This window comes from Bos mutus, chromosome 4, assembly GCF_027580195.1.
Source record: "Bos mutus isolate GX-2022 chromosome 4, NWIPB_WYAK_1.1, whole genome shotgun sequence".
NCBI lineage: Eukaryota > Metazoa > Chordata > Mammalia > Artiodactyla > Bovidae > Bos > Bos mutus.
The window spans coordinates 6,026,868-6,045,278 of NC_091620.1; the positions used below are offsets into that span (position 1 = coordinate 6,026,868).

The 18,411-nt window shown below is 54.9% G+C and overlaps 1 protein-coding gene across 1 annotated transcript in view; it reads right to left on the minus strand.

The window, feature by feature from the left end:
• Positions 1-18,411, minus strand: part of PTPRN2 (protein tyrosine phosphatase receptor type N2) — a 605,862-nt gene that overhangs the window by 452,761 nt on the left and 134,690 nt on the right. Inside the window, exon 3 of the mRNA XM_070369001.1 lies at positions 3,401-3,514. Within this exon, the coding sequence (XP_070225102.1) occupies positions 3,401-3,514 (114 nt within the window). The remainder of the gene's footprint in view (positions 1-3,400; positions 3,515-18,411) is intronic.

Genomic DNA, 18,411 nt, shown 5'->3' on the forward strand with positions numbered 1-18,411 from the left:
CCACTCCAGTATTCTTGGGCTTCCCTGGTGACGGTAAAGAATCTGCCTGCAATATGGAGACCTGGGTTTGATCCCTAGGTTGGGAAGATCCCATGGAGAAAGGAACAGACCCACTGCAGTATTCTTGCCTGGAGAATTCAATGGACAGAGGAGCCTGGCAAGAGTACTGGAGTGGGGTGCCATTGCCTTCTCCGGTGAACTGGGTAAAAGCTCCATAAATCGGGACAGAGCATCAAATGAATAATAGCCAACATTTGGAAGTACTTTTATAACACGTTTAGAGTACTTTACTTGATGTCATCGTTTGACCTTCACGATGGCCCTGTTTTGACATCCACATTCACTCGATGAAGAAACTGCACCTCTAAGAGCTTTGGTAAGTCCCCCACCGCCCCCGCCCCCTCACCGGCCACACTGCTGCTTGGAGACAGTCAATTACAAAACGAAATGTGCTCTTACGGTAAGATCTGGTATTTACCCAAAGGAGTTCAAAAGTCCTGTCCACACAAAACCCTGCACATGGACGTTTATAGAAGTTCTCTTCACCACTGCCAGTGGTTGGGAGCAATCAAGACGTCGTTCAGTGGGTCAACTGAAAAACTGGTCCATTCAGACAGCTGACTGTCATTCAGCGTTAGAAATAAGTGAGCTATTAAGCCATCGAAAGTCATGGAAGGAACTTCAAAGCACAGGCCTAGGTGAAACAAGCCAGTCTGAAAAGGTTACACACTGCTCGATCCCAGCTAACTGACGTTCTGGAAACAGCAGTGGGAAGGGAGTGGCTGTCAGGACTCGGGGAGTGGGGGAGATGACCAGGCGCACACGGGGCCGTTAGGGCAGCGAGCTTTCCCCACCCAGACCCGGAACGGCACTGCGTGACATCACATGCCTGTCAAACCCACAGAATGTGCAGGACAAAGTTAACCCTAGAGTGAGCCATGGGCATGCACTGATCATAAATACCGACGCCCAGTGCCAATCCAGGTGCCACCCCAAGGTCAGAGAGCCTTTCGGGGGGCAGGTATGCAAGCTCTACTCGTTCTGCTCAACCTTTCTGTAAATCTAAAACTGCTCTCAACAAGGACATCTACGCATTTAAAAACGTACTTCCCTGTCTGTTTTGCCTCCTCCATGAAGCACCCTCCGTGTGTCTCGAATTCCCTCTGGAAGGAGCCCAGAGTCTGAGCCCGCAATCAGGCTGCGACGGGAAGGGTGCTGGATGCGGGTGTGGACAATCCCGATGCAGCTGAGACACGGGGCCCTGCAGCCTGCTCTGCAGGGGGAGGGCACCCGGGTGTGGACCATCCCGACCCAGCTGAGACATGGGGCCCCGCAGCCTGCTCTGCAGGGGAGGGCACCCGGGTGTGGACCATCCCGACACAGCTGAGACACGGGGCCCCGCAGCCTGCTCTGCAGGGGAGGGCACCCGCCCTCTCCTGAGGAACCCTGACCCCCAGGTGGTGGTCCTGCGGCCCACAGACCTCCCAGGACACAGTGTCTCGCCCGCATCTGGATGGCTGCGGCGGGCCCAGACGGTGAGGCTGGGCCGTGAGAGCAGAGCACGCGGAAGAATTGTGTGTGGGCCGCTCTGCAGCAGCAGGAACACCTGTGGGCATGGAGCCAGGGCGTGAGACAAGGGGGACGGATGGAAATGGGCCAGGCGGGCCTGCCGACCCGGGCCCAGAGCATGGCTCTCTGCTGCTGGCCCACACACACAGGGACACGGGGCCTCTGTGAAGTGAGCTGGACACACCGCAGCCTCCTCGTCCCATGACAGGCTCACACTATGCCAATGCTCCAGAAGGCCTGGGGTCATGAGGAATAAGTCCATGGGCCCGGCCTCCTCTGAGAGCTCAGGAGAGGCCCTGCACATCAGGAATGCACTGGGCGCTGTGTGCCTCCAACTGGGACCACTGGGGGCACCGCTTGGGGGAGGCATGGCCCAGGCGGGGGCACTCAGCACTGAGGGGAAGGCATGTGGCCACCACGGAGCGCTGACCATGAGAGAGGGACTGCAGAGACCTGGGGCTTCGTAGCCACTGCAGTCTTCCCAGAGTGGACAGGACGGCCTTCCGCCAGCACCCAGGGCCTGCCTGGCAGGAGAGCCCTGCGTCCACCGAGGCAGCAGGACAGTCACGGCCTCTCCTGTACTTTCCAGACGGAGGAATTTCACCTCACAGATCAGAGCCCGGGAATGGCGGGGTGGGGGTAGGGGCCCTGGAGGAAAGGCCCTGCTACACAAGCCAATGTTCATCCTTCCGTCTGCCCCTAGGCCCCGCTAAAGGGACGCCTCTGACCAGGAAAGGACATCAGCAGACTCTCCAGTGACCACTGGACCGGCCCTCAGCTGATACTAACACCAGAAAACCCCGAACTTCACAGCGTCCACCAGACACCCTGGGGCTTAAAGGCCAGTGATCAAAGCCGTCCTGGGCTTGCTCCCTGGTCTGGAATGCATGAACTCGGTAGCTAGCTCGGTAGCAACAGGACGCCCCCTATTCCCTGACCTGTGGGGTGAGGGTTGTCGAGGTGGAAGGGCACCAAACTGCTCCACTCAACACCACCTGCCATGACTTCCACTGACAAGCTCGCAGACCAAAGGCAGCAGCCAATTCAAAGGGGGTTGGCAGGGGCTGGGGCTGCCATCATGGAGGGCTGATGGCCCCCAACACACACGCTGTCTGCAGACAGCGGGCCCTGGGGTCAGCGGCTGCAGCTCCAGGACGGGACCCACCTTGGGCCCGGCTGCTGCTGCTAAGAGTGGTGGAGACCAGAGGCGACCCGCTTTCTGCTTGCCAGCCCAGCGACTGCCTCCTGCCAGCACTCCAGGCCCCGGCATCCTCTGGGGCTCGGGGGCTCATCACCTCTGTTCCCTTGAGACTCATGCAGGGGACATGGGGCCACCGAGGACACGGGGCTGGAGGCCGCCATGGGCCCACATGCACGCTCCATAGCCTGGGCCCACATCTACAGGTAAGGAGCCTGTGCCGAGGGTCGGCAGCAGACAGGACGCCGTGGAGCCTGGGCGGCCGCGGCAGCTAAACCTACAGTGCAGACCCCTGGGGTCTGGGCGTGAATGCATGACATCTTTTGGAGAAGACTCCCCTCCTCTGTAGGAGCTGCTTTCGCCTGATCCTGGGCCTCAGCCAAGGCCATGCGCACCTGACCACTGGCCCTGAGGAGCCAGGCGGCGGGGCTGAGACACTGGGACTGGGGCTTCAGAATTGTGGTCATCTTCTTGGGCACGTGGCCAGCCCTCCACTGCCACTGACCCACAGCATCGGCCACAGCTGCCGGGAGGGACCCAGGCCACCTCTCCCTGCCCGCCGCTGGCTGGCTGACCCGCTCTTTGTCTAAGGCCTCGGCACCGGGAGGACGCGGATGGGCCGGGCCCACCCACCTGTGCGGGAGAGCTTCTGCAGGGTGGCTGTCAGGTGCTGCAGGACCCCCGGCGACACTTCATAGCGGAGTGCGTCCACGGCCGGAAACTCCTGACACCGTCCGAACACTCCGTCTGCGAGAAGGGAGGCAGAGAAGAGAGACCGTGAGGGGGTGACAGACAGATGGGCGGACAGCCCTGGCCGAGCCCAAGGCACAGCTCCGAGCAGCTGCCAGGATCAGAAACCCTCGGAAAGGAACGAGTGTGTGGTGTGTTAGCCGCTCAGTCGTGTCTGACTGTTTGTGACCCCATGGGGTGTTGCCTGCTAGGCTCCTCTGTCCATGGGACTTTACAGGCAAGAATACTGCAGTGGGTTGCCATTCCTTTCTCCAGGGGATCTTCCCGGCCCAGGGATCAAACCCGGGTCTCCTGCATTGCAGGCAGATTCTTTACCATCTGAGCCACCAGGGAAGCCTAATGGAAAGGAATGGTTTTAAACAAAAAGCAGCTCATCGTGAAAACCACAAACGCAAAGGTGAGCCCAGTGCAGCGTGGCTTCCAGGCTGCCTTCCAGCTCGCGCTCTCACCCCCACCCCCCGCCTTTCTGTCCTTTTCAGCCTGAGACCGTCACACTTGTGATGTGAAGCTTTGCTTCTGACGGTCCGGTGACCATTCAGTGTTCAGCACTCAGGGCTGGTTTCCAGGGGAGAGACGGGACCGCCAGGGGCAGATGCGCTGGTTTGCCGGAGGTGCTGGCGGTGGGGCCACCAGGCCAGTGGGGCTGCTTCCGGGGGCCTCCTGAGAACACGGCGGGGAAGGGGGGCTCTGGGAAGAGTGAGATATTAGTGGGGCCCCATTTATCCCGCTCTGTCCCATTTGTCTGAAATGACAGACTCTGCTCCTCAACCTCTTTTCAAACCGCACCTTCTAATTAATTTAGGCCCTAATTAGCCCTTATATGGGAATTGTTCCCTTTGAGACAAGCTTCCTGTGGAGGTTCAAGCATTCAAATCACTGCCTTGGGTACAAAAGGCTAATTCAGGGCCCAGGGCCTCACACGGTGCATCTGCCGGCTGCAGGCGAAGGCGCCTCCGTTGTTCACATGGTCTCACTGCAGGGACGCAGCAGAGGAGAGCCTTTCACACGCGGCCCGTTTAATTATCAGGAGCACGTTGCCGGGCCGGGCTGGTGGGCAATTGCCGGTCGGGCACTACACGTGCTTACGCCGAGATGCCCCACTGGAGCGGCAGAAAGTCATCTGAAGTATTGCAAGCGTCTCCTGGATTTCTGGGGCCTCTGCCAAGCCCGGAGGATCCAGGCAGCGACCTGCCCAGCTGCCCGACTGGCCGTGGAGCTCAACCTTCTGCCTCCCTCTCGGACCAGCCCACTGCCCCTCCTCTGAGTGCTGCTAAAACCAACCTGCCTGCCACCAGTGGCTGGGGCCCTGCTGTCCCTGAGGGAGGGTCTCCACCGTCGCCGGCAGGGTGGACAGTCTGCGCGGCCGGGACTCAGATAGTGCGTGGGGTTCTGGAACCCCAGTCAGTGCTGTGGGTGGCGTCGGGGAGGAGAAACGAGATAGCATGTTCTTCAGAACACACGGAGCTTCCACGTCACGCTCTGACCCCAAATACCCTGAAAGCAGGGACCTGAAGCAGCACTGGGATGCATCGGCCACACACCTTACAGACGAGAAAGCCGAGTGCAGGCAGGGGTCAGCAGGTCAGCCGCCAGCAGCTGAGCCGCACGGGGCCCCAGGCCTCCAGGACCCACCTGAGACCCACAGGAAACACCCCACACGCAGGCTGGCACGGAGGGAAACGCGCAGAGACATTTCCTATGTGTTTTGGAACACCCCTTGTAAGTCACTTCCGGTCTGCAGTATAATGGAATCATTTTTAAATTTGGTTTGTGGTGGACAGCATTGTAAATATATTCTAAGAGAAACATCCATTAGATTTTCTTGAAACCTTTCTTTTAAATTTATATATATATATATATGTATACATACACAGAGCGCAGGCGGCTGCAACAGCGCACATAGCGTGGCTGAGAGGAGCTACCCCACATCCGAGGTCAGGGGCAGAAGCCAGGAGGACCCCATGCCCGAGGGGCGGAGGCCAAGAGGAGCTACCCCACGTCCAAGGTCAGGGGCGGCAGCTGAGAGTGCCAGGCTGCGACAGCACAGGAGCAGCTGAGAGGAACTACCCCATGCCTGAGGCCAGGGGTGGCGGCCAGGAGGAGCAACCCCACGTCCAAGGAGCCGTGGCTGCGCGGGCACAGGAGGGCCTAGAGGAGCTATTTCACGTTCAAGGTCAGGAGGGGCGAACTAAAATGGACTGGAATGGGTGAATTTAACTCCGATGACCATTATATCTACTACTGGGGGCGGGAATCCCTCAGAAGAAATGGAGTAGCCATCATGGTCAACAAAACAGTCTGAAATGCAGTACTTGGATGCACTCTCAAAAACAACAGAATGATCTCTGTTGGTTTCCAAGGCAAACCATTCAATATCACAGTAATCCAAGTCTATGCCCCAACCAGTAACGCTGAAGAAGCTGAAGTTGAACGGTTCTATGAAGACCTACAAGACCTTTTAGAACTAACACCCAAAAAAGATGTCCTTTTCATTATAGGGGACTGGAATGCAAAAGTAGGAAGTCAAGAAACACCTAGAGTAACAGGAAATATTGGCCTTTGAATATGGAATGAAGCAGGGCAAAGACTAATAGAGTTTGCCAAGAGAACGCACTGGTCATAGCAAACACCACTTCCAATAACACAGGAGAAGACTCTATACATGGACATCACCAGATGGTCAACACCAAAATCAGATGGATTATATTCTTTGCAGCCAAAGATGGAGAAGCTCTATACAGTCAGCAAAAACAAGACCAAGAGCTGACTGTGGCTCAGATCATGAACTGCTTATTGCCAAATTCAGACTGAAATTGAAGAAAGTAGGGAAACCACTAGACCATTCAGGTATGACCTAAATCAAATCCCTTATGATTATACAGTGGAAGTGAGAAATAGATTTAAGGGCCTAGATCTGATAGATAGAGTGCCTAATGAACTATGGAATGAGGTTTGTGACATTGTACAGGAGACAGGGATCAAGACCATCCCCGTGGAAAAGAAATGCAAAAAAGCAAAATGGCTGTCTGGGGAGGCCTTACAAATAGCTGTGAAAAGAAGAGAAGTTAAAAGCAAAGGAGAAAAGGAAAGATATAAGCATCTGAATGCAGAGTTCCAAAGAATAGCAAGAAGAGATAAGAAAGCCTTCCTCAGCGATCAATGCAAAGAAATAAGAGGAAAACAACAGAATGGGAAAGACTAGAGATCTCTTCAAGAAAATTAGAGATACCAAGGGGACATTTCATGCAAAGATGGGCTTGATAAAGGACAGAAATGGTATGGACCTAACAGAAGCAGAAGATATTAAGAAGAGATGGCAAGAATACACAGAAGAACTGTACAAAAAAGATCTTCATGACCAAGTTAATCACGATGGTGTGATCACTCACCTAGAGCCAGACATCCTGGAATGTGAAGTTAAGTGTGCCTTAGAAAGCATCACTACGAACAAAGCTAGTGGAGGTGATGGAATTCCAGTTGAGCTATTTCAAATCCTGAAAGATGATGCTGTGAAAGTGCTGCACTCAATATGCCAGCAAATTTGCAAAACTCAGCAGTGGCCACAGGACTGGAAAAGGTCAGTTTTCATTCCAATCCCAAAGAAAGGCAATGCCAAAGAATGCTCAAACTACCGCACAATTGCACCTATCTCACACGCTAATAAAGTCATACTCAAAATTCTCCAAGCCAGACTTCAGCAATACATGAACCATGAACTTCCAGATGTTCAAGCTGGTTTTAGAAAAGGCAGAGGAACCAGGGATCAAATTGCCAACATCCGCTGGATCATGGAAAAAGCAAGAGAGTTCCAGAAATACATCTATTTCTGCTTTATTGACTATGCCAAAGCCTTTGACTGTGTGGATCACAATAAACTCTGGAAAATTCTGAAAGAGATGGGAATACCAGACCACCTGACCTGCCTCTTGAGAAACCTATATGCAGGTCAGGAAGCAACAGTTAGAACTGGACATGGAACAACAGCCTGGTTCCAAATAGGAAAAGGAGTACGTCAAGGCTGTATATTGTCACCCTGCTTATTTAACTTATATGCAGAGTACATCATGAAAAACACTGGGCTGGAAGAAGCACAAGCTGGAATCAAGATTGCCGGGAGAAATATCAATAACCTCAGATATGCAGATGACACCACCCTTATGGCAGAAAGTGAAGAGGAACTAAAAAGCCTCTTGATGAAAGTGAAAGAGGAGAGTGAAAAAGTTGGCTTAAAGCTCAACATTCAGAAAACTAAGATCATGGCATCTGGTCCCATCACTTCATGGGAAATAGATGGGGAAACAGTGGAAACAGTGTCAGACTTTTATTTTGGGGGGATCACTGTAGATGGTGATTGCAGCCATGAAATTAAAAGACGCTTACTCCTTGGAAGGAAAGTTATGACCAACCTAGATAGCATATTCAAAAGCAGAGACAGTACTTTGCCAACAAAGGTCCATCTAGTCAAGGCTATGGTTTTTCCTGTGGTCATGTATGGATGTGAGAATTGGACTGTGAAGAAAGCTGAGCACCGAAGAATTGATGCTTTTGAACTGTGGTGTTGGAGAAGACTCTTGCCAGTCCCTTGGACTGCAAGGAGGTCCAACCAGTCCATTCTGAAGGAGATCAGCCCTGGGATTTCTTTGGAGGGAATGATGCTAAAGCTGAAACTCCAGTACTTTGGCCACCTCATGCGAAGAGTTGACTCATTGGAAAAGACTCTGATGCTGGGAGGGATTGGGGGCAGGAGGAGAAGGGGATGACAGAGGATGAGATGGCTGGATGGCATCATTGACTCGATGGACGTGAGTCTGAGTGAACTCCGGGAGTTGGTGATGGACAGGGAGGCTTGGCGTGCTGTGATTCATGGGGTCACAAAGAGTTGGAAACTGAATGAATGAACTGAACTGATAATACGTGTCTTTTAAACAGTTCGTGGGTTCCCACGGCAAGAGCTCTGGAGCGGCTGCCACTCCCCCTCCAGCGGGTCACGTTTTGTCAGAACTCTCCACTGTGGCCTGTTCATCTCGGGTGGCCCTGCACAGCATGACACGTCTGTTTACTGTCAACCTGTTTATCTAACTTATATGTAGAGCACATCATGCAAAGTGCTGGGCTGGATGAGTTATAGGGTGGAATCAAGATTGCCAGGAGAAATGTCAACAACCTCAGACACGCAGATGACAACACTTTAATGGCAGAAAGTGAAGAGGAACCAAGGAGCCTCTTGTAAGTGTCAAAGAGGACAGTGAGAAAGCCAGTTTAAAAGACAATATTAAAAAACTGAGATCGTGGCATCCAGTCCCATCACTTCATGGCAAATAGATGGGGAAACAGTGGAAACAGTGACAGATTTCCTCTTCTTGGCTCTGAAATCACTACGAATGGGGACTGCAGCCATGAAATTAGAGATGATAGCTTCTTGGAAGGAAAGCTATGACAAACCCACACAGTGTATTAAAAACCAAAGGTGTTGGGACTTCCCTGGTGGTCTAGTGGCTAAGACTCTGTGTGCCCAGTGCAGGGGGCCTGGGCTCGATCCCTGGTCAGGGAACTAGGTCTCGCATGTCACAAATAAGACCTGGTACAGCTAAATAAATATTAAAAAAAAAAACAAACCAAAGGTGTCCCTTTTCTGACAAAGGTCCGTCTAGTCAGGGCTATGCTTTTTCCAGTAGTCATGTGCGGATGTGAGAGTTGGACCATAAAAAAGGCAGAGCACTGAAGAATTGATGCCTTTGAACTGTGGGGCTGGAGAGTTCTCTTGAGAGTCCCTTGGACTGCAAGGAGGTCAAACCAGTCCATCCTAAAGGACATCAACGCTGAATATTCACTGGAAGCACTGATGATGTAGCTGAAGCTCCAGTCCTCTGGCACCTGATGTGAAGAGCTGACTCACTGGAAAAGGCACTGGTGCTGGGAAAGACTGAGGGCAGAAGAAGGGGGCAGCAGAGGATGAGATGGTTGGCATCACGAAGTCAATGGACACTAACTTGGACAAACTCCGGGAGATGCTGAGGGACAGAGAAGCCTGGCGTGCTGCAGTCCAGGGGGTCACAGAGTCAGACTTGACCTGGTGACTGAACAGCAATATAATGTGTGTGCGTGTGAGTCCACGTGAATGTGTGTGTGTGTATACACACACACACACACAGGCTCCTACTTTTTTTATCTGTCAAACTCAGCAATAGAACAAGGAAGCTGCTTTTCCAACCTCCACACTCATCCCAGAAACCTGACCCCCCGCCCCACCTGTTCCTCAACAAAGAGCTTCAGCGCTCTCTCGTCCACCTCCACAGACGGGCAGGCTGCACTCTGCTCAGCACAGCCGCGCACGTCCGGCCCGTGTCCACGGCGAGTCTGTGAGGCCCTTCCTGCTCTCACAGTGGACTCGTCTCCATTCACGCTGCCCTGTGCTGCCCCGACCCCGGGACACGGCCCTGCCCTAACGCCCCGCGGGACAAGCAGGCAGAAGAGCCACAGGACAGGCGCTCGGGGCAAATGGACGACACAGGCTCTGCTCTCGGGGCCTCTGGGCTCGGGGGCACCCCTCCCACGAGAAGCATCCACCTCTAACTGTGATGTGGGCAACAGGGGACGGGCCTCGAGGACAGCAGAGGGGCATCAGCTGCTCCACCCACAGGAGGTGGAGGACCCAGGGGACGGCCGCACGGGGCTGCCAGGGCCATGCAGGCTGGGCAGCGGGATGGACGGTCACCAGGGCCAAGAGGGCAGAGCTCCGAGGCTAGAGTAAGCGGTGGGTCCGGTGGACGCGAGGGCGAGGGTGGAGTCTGGGCGGAGAGTCGGCCGTCCTCCAGGAGCGCAGGAGGCGCTGAGCTGGGGCGATTCCACGCCAGGAGCCGAGGGGCTGAAGGGAGCTGCCCGTGGGGGGTGGGGGCCTTGGCGAGGGTGGGGCAGTGCAGATGGAAGAGCTGGACAGACCCACGGCCTCGTCAGAGGTGAGCATGCATCTACGGGGGGGGGCGTGCGGCCCAGAGGGGCTCTGGGGTCCAGGGTGTGTTCTGGGAGGAGGTGTCACAGAGCACAGAACGCGGGCACTGCCCACGGGCCTCCAGGGGAGCACGGTCTGGAAGTCCCCCAGACCTCCCTGCAGAGTGACCACAGCAGCCACAGGTGCGGGCAAGGACTGAAGACCCCAAAGCTTGATGAGCTCAGCGGAATTCTGGGGCCGCACCCACAGCCCCCTTTATCTGCAGAGCAGAAGACTGGGACGGAGAGCGGGTGGGTGCCCAGACAGGACCGGAGGGACGCTGAGGCCCCAGGGACGAGACGGCTGCCTCCCAGGCGACCAAGCATGCTGCCAGCAGTTCAGAGGGGCTCATGTGGAGTCAGTCTAGCATGGGTCTAGAATGGGAGGCTGATCTCTTCCTCTGGAAAGGGAAAACATCGATAATTTTTTGCTGGATTTTTGACTGGAGCTGCGGCCCCCTCCCCAGGTGGCACAACCATGCCTGCCCCACCTACACCGTGTCCTGAGCCCCACTAAAGGGCGAGGAGGCAGCAGCAGGACCCAGGCCCTCGTCCCGGTGCTTCCCCAGCCTGCTGTGCAGCCTGGGCGCACGGCCTCCCTTCTCTGCACGCCAGTTCCTGAAATACAACTACCAAATCAGACCTTTCTTAAGGTCTCTTCAGCTGGAGGACTCTGGGCTCGAGTGCAAACCCCTGGGCACAGGTGAGCCTCCAGCTGTTCTGAGAGCAGGACCTGCCCCGCTTCACCCCTTCTGAGCAGCAGCTCGCCCTGCCAGCACCCCCTCATCCTGCACCTGGCCTTTCGTCCCACAGAGAGCCAAAGGCAGCACAGCGGGGCCCATGGGGGTTGCCCTCCAGCCGCCGGCAGGCCGCCTGCTTCTCTCCGCTCCTCAGCGAGGACATCATGTTTCAGCTCAGACGCACCAGGCTCCCACAGCTCCCTTCACTGCTGTCGTCAGAGGAAAGCAGAACATGATCAAACACCGTCACAGCAAACTCCCGTCTGAAAGGCAACCAGAGTTCCAGTTCCGGCAGGCAGGCCTCAGAGGAAGCGGAGTCAGGAGCCAGACTCTGGACCTGCACCAGCTGTGCACAGAAGGAAATGCAGTGATGGAGACGGAGCTCACCTTGTATCTGAGCAGCCGAGTATCATAGTAAAAACGCTATAGTTTCTAGCGGCCAAATTGCCTTTGCCTTTTCTATGTGAAATCCGATGAAATGACCAGGACAGAACGTTCCCGTGGACCAGCGGAAACGTGAGGTGGTCATTCAGCCTTGCAGTGCCAGCCAGGGGCCTGGCCTGGAGGAGCCCACACAGCCTGTGCAGCTGCCACCTCTCAGGTCCTCAGGGGTCTGGGGTTTGGATTTTGTTTGTTTCTGAAAATAACGGAAGAGAACCAAATGATCTGAACCTTTCCCAGTTCTAAAATTCCACGATCTTGTATGAATGACCAGCAGACAAAAGGCAAGATTCAAGGGCAGAGGAGAGTGGAGTGGACACGGGCCTGCGGGCAGGGAGGCAGCATCCTGATGCGGTGGCCAGCAGGTCTCATCCACACGAAAGGCATTTACTGGAAGAAAGACCATGAAGAAGCAGGAACCAAACCACCAACAGCACCCGATCGTCAAGCCTCGCTAACAGCTCTCAGGGTCCCAATGGGGCTGACTCTGCCCCCGGGCCAGCCCACCCTGCTGCTGTCTCTGCCTGGCCTGGCTGACATGCCGGCCAGGCTGCGGGATTTCAATGGTGCTTCCCCTGCTTCCTTGGAGAAGGAAATGGCAACCCACTCCAGTACTCTTGCCTAGAAAATTCTATGGATGGAGGAACCTGGTGGGCTACAGTCCATGGAATCACAAAGAGTCAGACATGACTGAGCGACTTCGCTTGCTTTCTTTCTTTCTTTCCTTCTTTCCCCTGCTTCCTTAAAGACCTCCGCTGCAGGTTCCAGGAAGCCAGGCTCCTCCTGGCGGGGGCACCTGCCCAAGGCTGACTCAAGGGCACGCAGTAAGCTTCCTTTGGGAGCTCAGACTCCGCCCAAGTCTCTGGGGCTGCTGCGGCTGTCTGCTGTGGTCCACAGAGAAGCAGCGGGGAAGGAAGGCGGTTTATCGCCGCAGCTGATCTTCCCATCAGCAGCCCTCCGCTCCAGCCCGTTGCCAGGTAACGGGGCCGCTCCTCTTATCAGCCTGGACCGTTCCGTTGACTATTCCGAGGAGAATAGAAAGGCCTGGCGCTGCGGGCCGTCAGCAGCGGTGAAGGAGAACGGCGCGTCATGTGGGATCCTGGGAGCAGCAGCTGTCGGCCTCATCTTATCGGGACGCTGACAGTCACTCAGAAACAGCCGTCCATCACCTGCCCTGCACCCACTCCTGTTCCACCTCCCAGGGAGTGGGGAAGGGAGGGGAGGGCGAGGGGAGGGGGGGAGGGGGAGGGGAGGGGCGGGGACTCGTCCACTCCAGCCTTAGCGTCAGGCCCCAGCCCTCCCCCCTTCTCTTCTCCCCCTCCCGGCCCCTCCACTCACAGGGTGAGGGCAGCTCCTCAGAATGGAGGGTCCCACCCGTTGAGTCACCCACAGCTGTGCCTTCGAGCCCAGGCGGACCAGCTGAGCGCCGAGCAACGGCCGCGCAGCTGCCGATGACCGCTCTGCTGCCCTCTGCTCCGGCCCGCCCCGGCGCTCCGCGTGCTCAGCCGTGTGGGAGGCCCCACCCCTTCTCGTGTCCGCCCAGCAGTCCAGGGCCTCCCCACCCCGAGCCCACTCTGGGCCCCCGGATCTCTCTCCCACGACCCTCTCTCCTGCCGCCCCCGGGGCCCAGTGAGTCCTACACTCCGGAACCATCCTTACCCGTCTGTCCCCCTGCAGTACGGAAGGTGCGTCGCGCTCACCAGAATGCTTGGCCCGTGGAAGTTACTTAAGAATAACGCACCGAAGCCTAACGCACAGCCTTAAGGAGATATTTGTACCTGCATGGGCACAGCAGCCAGGAGGCCACTCAAGGGTCCACTGATGGCTGAACATGTGAACCAAATGTCCGCCCACGATCCAGCCGGAGAAAGGAAGGACAGACACCTCGACCCCGCTACAACAGGAAAGAACCCCGAGGTCGTCAGGCTGACTGACATGAGCCCCACGCAGAGGGACGAGCACTGCGTGACTCCTCTTCCGCCAGCACCTTGCTGCGGCACGGTCGCTAGGTCATGTCTGGCTCTCTGTGACCCCACAGCCTGCAGCACGCCAGGCTCCTCTGCCCTCCACTACTTCCTGGAGTTTGCACAGACTCATGTCCCCTCGTCTCCTGCACCTCCTGCGTTGGCAGGCGGATTCTTTACCACTATGCCATCTGAGAAGCACCCACAATGATCAGACTCACACACGCGGAATGTAGATGTGGGTCCCGGTGGCTGGGGTGGGGACTCTCGTGTGATGAAGAGAAAGGCTCTGTTTGGGAAGGTGAAGCGTCCTGGAGGTGATGGTGGTGACGGCTGCACGACAGTGCGAACGTGCTGAGAGCCACAGAACCGTGCGCCCAGGTTAAATGTAAGCTTCAAGGGCGTGTGTTATTTACACGCGTGGGTTCTTGCTATGTTAATGGTATTGTGCTGTGCATCTCATTTTTGTCACTAAACATTCTGCTTTCTTTTTTAATCTTTTGGTCGCGCTGCATGGCACGTGGGATCTTAGCTCCCCAACCAGAGAACTGAACACATGCCCTCCTCCCTGGAACCACTGGAAATGCAGTCTTACTAAGAGGGAATCCTGGTAAACTTAATGCCATGTGTATTTCACAATGATTCTTAAAGAGTGATAAATACTTGACCAAAGAATGAGGGATGATGGACAGAGAAGCTCTCCACGTGGAGACGAGTGATGCGGACAGGCCTGCAGACTCACCAGGCCGTGAATTCCAGATGGCAAGAAGTGATGGCTGGAGAGCTGCCTGGAGGTGAGGAAGTAGCCTCGCTGACCCAAGGCCAAGGAGCCAGAACCCACGGGCCAGAGCTGTCCATGTGTGGGTCGGGGCTTGTCATCTAAACCCAAGACCTCATAGAGACAAGAAAACAGTGCAGCAGCCCAGGACGCAGCTCGGAGCTGCCATGGTTTCAGTTTGGACAAAAGTGGCTTCTGGGGGGCGGGGACGGGGGACGGGGGTGCGTGTTTAAATCGTAAATTTTGAAAAACAACTTCATTTGGTTTCCTGATGGCAAAGAGACATCCAGCGAGGCTGACCACCGGTCTGGCCCCTGGCAGCCCCTGGACGGACCTGATGGAGAGCCAGCCAGATGTAGGGGCCTCATCCCGACAATCATTAATAGTCACTGTCCTCACACGTCATGGTGTCCAGCAGAAGTACCAGTTTTAGCAACTCTCTACGATGTTTTCTCAAAGAGTAAAAAATAATAATCCCTGTAAACCAATACGCATGGTCCTTCATGACTGCACTGCCGCCACGGCCACTGAACACCGAGCTCACAGAGGAGCTGGCAGACGTTAATAGGCAGGGGTGCACACGTGGTACGGTAAATGGGAGGATAATGAAAGTAATTTATCTGAAAATTAAAATAAGATTAAGAATGGCAGTCCCTGCAAGAGCCCAGGTGCCTGAGGAGAGGGGTGTGCAGCCAGCCTCATTAGCTCAGGGCCGCAGGAAGCCACTGTCCTCTCTGACAGCTTTAATACCAGGCCCTGCACTCACAGACGGGTGTCCTCTCGGAACCGAGAGCTGGGGCACAAGCAGAAGCAGGGCCTCACTAACAGTCCCCCCGACGGGGGCCTGGGCCCCAGCGCCCACCACACCCAGCACGCCCTGGGCACCGCTGACCGAGGCTTCACCAAGTCTGAGCTTAATTTTCAGCCTCAGAGACCACGGGGGACACACAGCAGGTTCTCGAGATGCTGCAACATGGAGCCACGGGATCTGAGCACAGGCTCTGCAGCCAGCCGGAGCCGGCTGGGGGAGTCGACCAGCTGACCTTCCAGGTGGGGCCCATGGTGGGTGTGGACATGAAGGACCTGTGTCCTCAGCGGCCCCACGGATGAGCCCACGCGGGCCTTGGGAAGGCAGCGCCCAGGCCTGCCCTGCCCACGGTCAGTCACCCGGGGCTCTGGGCGGCTCAGGCCTCCGGGTGTCTCGACGGCGGTGCACGGTGTGCCAGGGGCGGAGGTGCAGAGCGCTCCCGGTGGTCTGCGCGGCCTGCGGACCATCCCCCTGCGGTCAGCCTCACTTCTCTCTGAATGCCGGCCTCGGTCCCTGCTCCCCTCGCCCACGTCTGGTCTCTCTCCTCGCTGTCTGGTGTCGTTGCCCTTCCTGTGCACCGTCTGATCCTGACCTTTCCTCTGATGCAACCAAGACCCAGCCCCAGAGTGGAGAGCTGAGGACGCCTCCACCTGCCGTCACCAAACGTCAGAACACCGTGCGGCCGGGCAGCGGAGCCAGACGGCCACAGGAAGGCTGGCACAGAGAGCACACGCAGACACACATGCACACACAGACTCACACACATAAACATATACACTCACTCACACACAGACTCACACATGCATACACACATGTACACCCACACACACATATACATACACGCATACACTCACACATACACACACACGCGCACACACACATATACATATACACATACACGCACACAGAGACACACACACATATACATACACACATATACACCCTCCCACACACATACACACCCATATACACTCACACAGACTCACACACACAAACATATACACACATAGACTCACACACACACTCACACATGTACACCCACACACACATATACACTCACAGACACACACTCACACATATACATACACACATACATATACATTTACATAGACACACACACATATACACACACATACACACACACATATACACCCTCCCACACACATATACACTCACAGACACACACTCACATATACATACACACATGCACACACACATACACACATACATTCACATACACACACACACGTATACACACACACATACACACTCACATATATACACATACACTCACACATATACACACACTCACACATATACACTCACACATGCATATACATACACACTCCCTCACACATAGACACACACACATACACTCACACATGTACACACTCACAAATACATACACACATATACACACACACATACACACCTGCACTCATACATAGAGTCACACACACAGATATACATACACACACTCACACACAGACACACAGACTCACACATTTATATACACACACACACAAACTTACATTCACACACATACACACACATACACACTTATACACACTACAGATGCATACACACATATACATACACACATTTACACACATATACATTCACACTCACACATACACTCACACACATACACACACATACACACATATACACTCACACATATACATACACACATACACTCACAGTTACACATACACACAGATACACTCACATACACACACACATATACATACACACACACACACACACACTTGCACACACACAGAAACTTTTTCTTGCCCGGTAATGAAGGAGGCACGAGCGACAGCAAAGCGAGGCTCTGCCCAAAGGGCTGGCAACGGCTCTGGGGGCTGACAGTCTGGCTGCTGGCATGTGGTGAGTGTGACAGGTTTGTCCATTTCAAAACTAAATAATCTTGGAAGCGTGTAAGTGGGCCACACCCTTTTTGAATTACAATTTTGTCAAAAAGTTATAAACTATTGGCAGCACCCTCTAAGGCGCCTGGCGTCCGCAGAGAGCTGACCTTGACAAACACCCGCAGGCACCTGCTGTCTCGGGGCCCCTGCTGACTGCAGGGCAGTGCAGCCATAGCCAGGCTCGCAGTTAACCCACGGGAGGGTCAGCAACTCAAGCCCAGCTTTGCCCCTGCGTGTCACCAGGTCGTGGCAAAAGCAACAGGGTGAGGACTGGTACTTTTGATCAATCTTCTAAACTCCTGAGGTCCCAAGAACAAGCCATTACATTTAAATTATCATATTATGACTGTATGAGATATTTAGGGGCTCATTGGATAGAGAATATTCAGTTAGTTAAGAAAAAGTCCTTTTAATTCTATAGAAAATTAATACCCATTTGCAAAATGTGAGATGTTTTTGCATGCCTGCCCTAATTTTCTACAGAAAGTGTTTATATTTTTTAAAAGGTTCACAGAAATGAAAGGAATAAATTTCCATAGCTTGGGTCTACACAGTTTTTTGTGCATGGACTTCTCTTCCTTCCTCCAACCACAAGCCGCGTGGTATTTACTCTCCAGGGCAGGGGTGCAGACTGAAGTGTGCAGGGGTGGGGGGGCGGCGCCAGAAGCCTGTGCCCATCCAGGGCCCTGGCGTGTGCGCCAGTGTGCACCACACATGCACATGAACACAAGCGAAACAGGACGCAGCAGGACAGACGTGAACCACCGCGCGTGCTCGCTCTCCCGACAGGTCTGCGGTAATGAGAGGTCGCCATGGCAACCTGAACAGCAGGGGCCCCTCCAGCGTTCCCCACCGCACCAGAGCCAGAGCAGAGGCTTGGCGACTGGCACTCAACGCCGTTTGAAGGACGGGAGGCCACACGGTTATGGGCAGGTCTCTCGCCATGTTTGGGGGCCTGGCTCAAGGAATGCTCCTGCTAAATCAATCATCACTCCCAACTGGGCTGGCGGCCGGCTCCGAGGCTTTTCCCTTTACCTCTGGTCGCCCAGATCCGAACCAGCTGCCACATAACTAATTTCTGCCTCCAGGTTTGCGGGTGGAAAAAATCCTTGAAGATAAATAAGGACGTGCACGGAGAGGAGGGTGAAGTCATCCCTCTCTCAGCTTCTGGTGGGTGCTCCTGCTGCAGCGGTGCAAACCCACCAAAGCTGCAAAGACCTGTCCTCTTCCCCTCGGACTTGA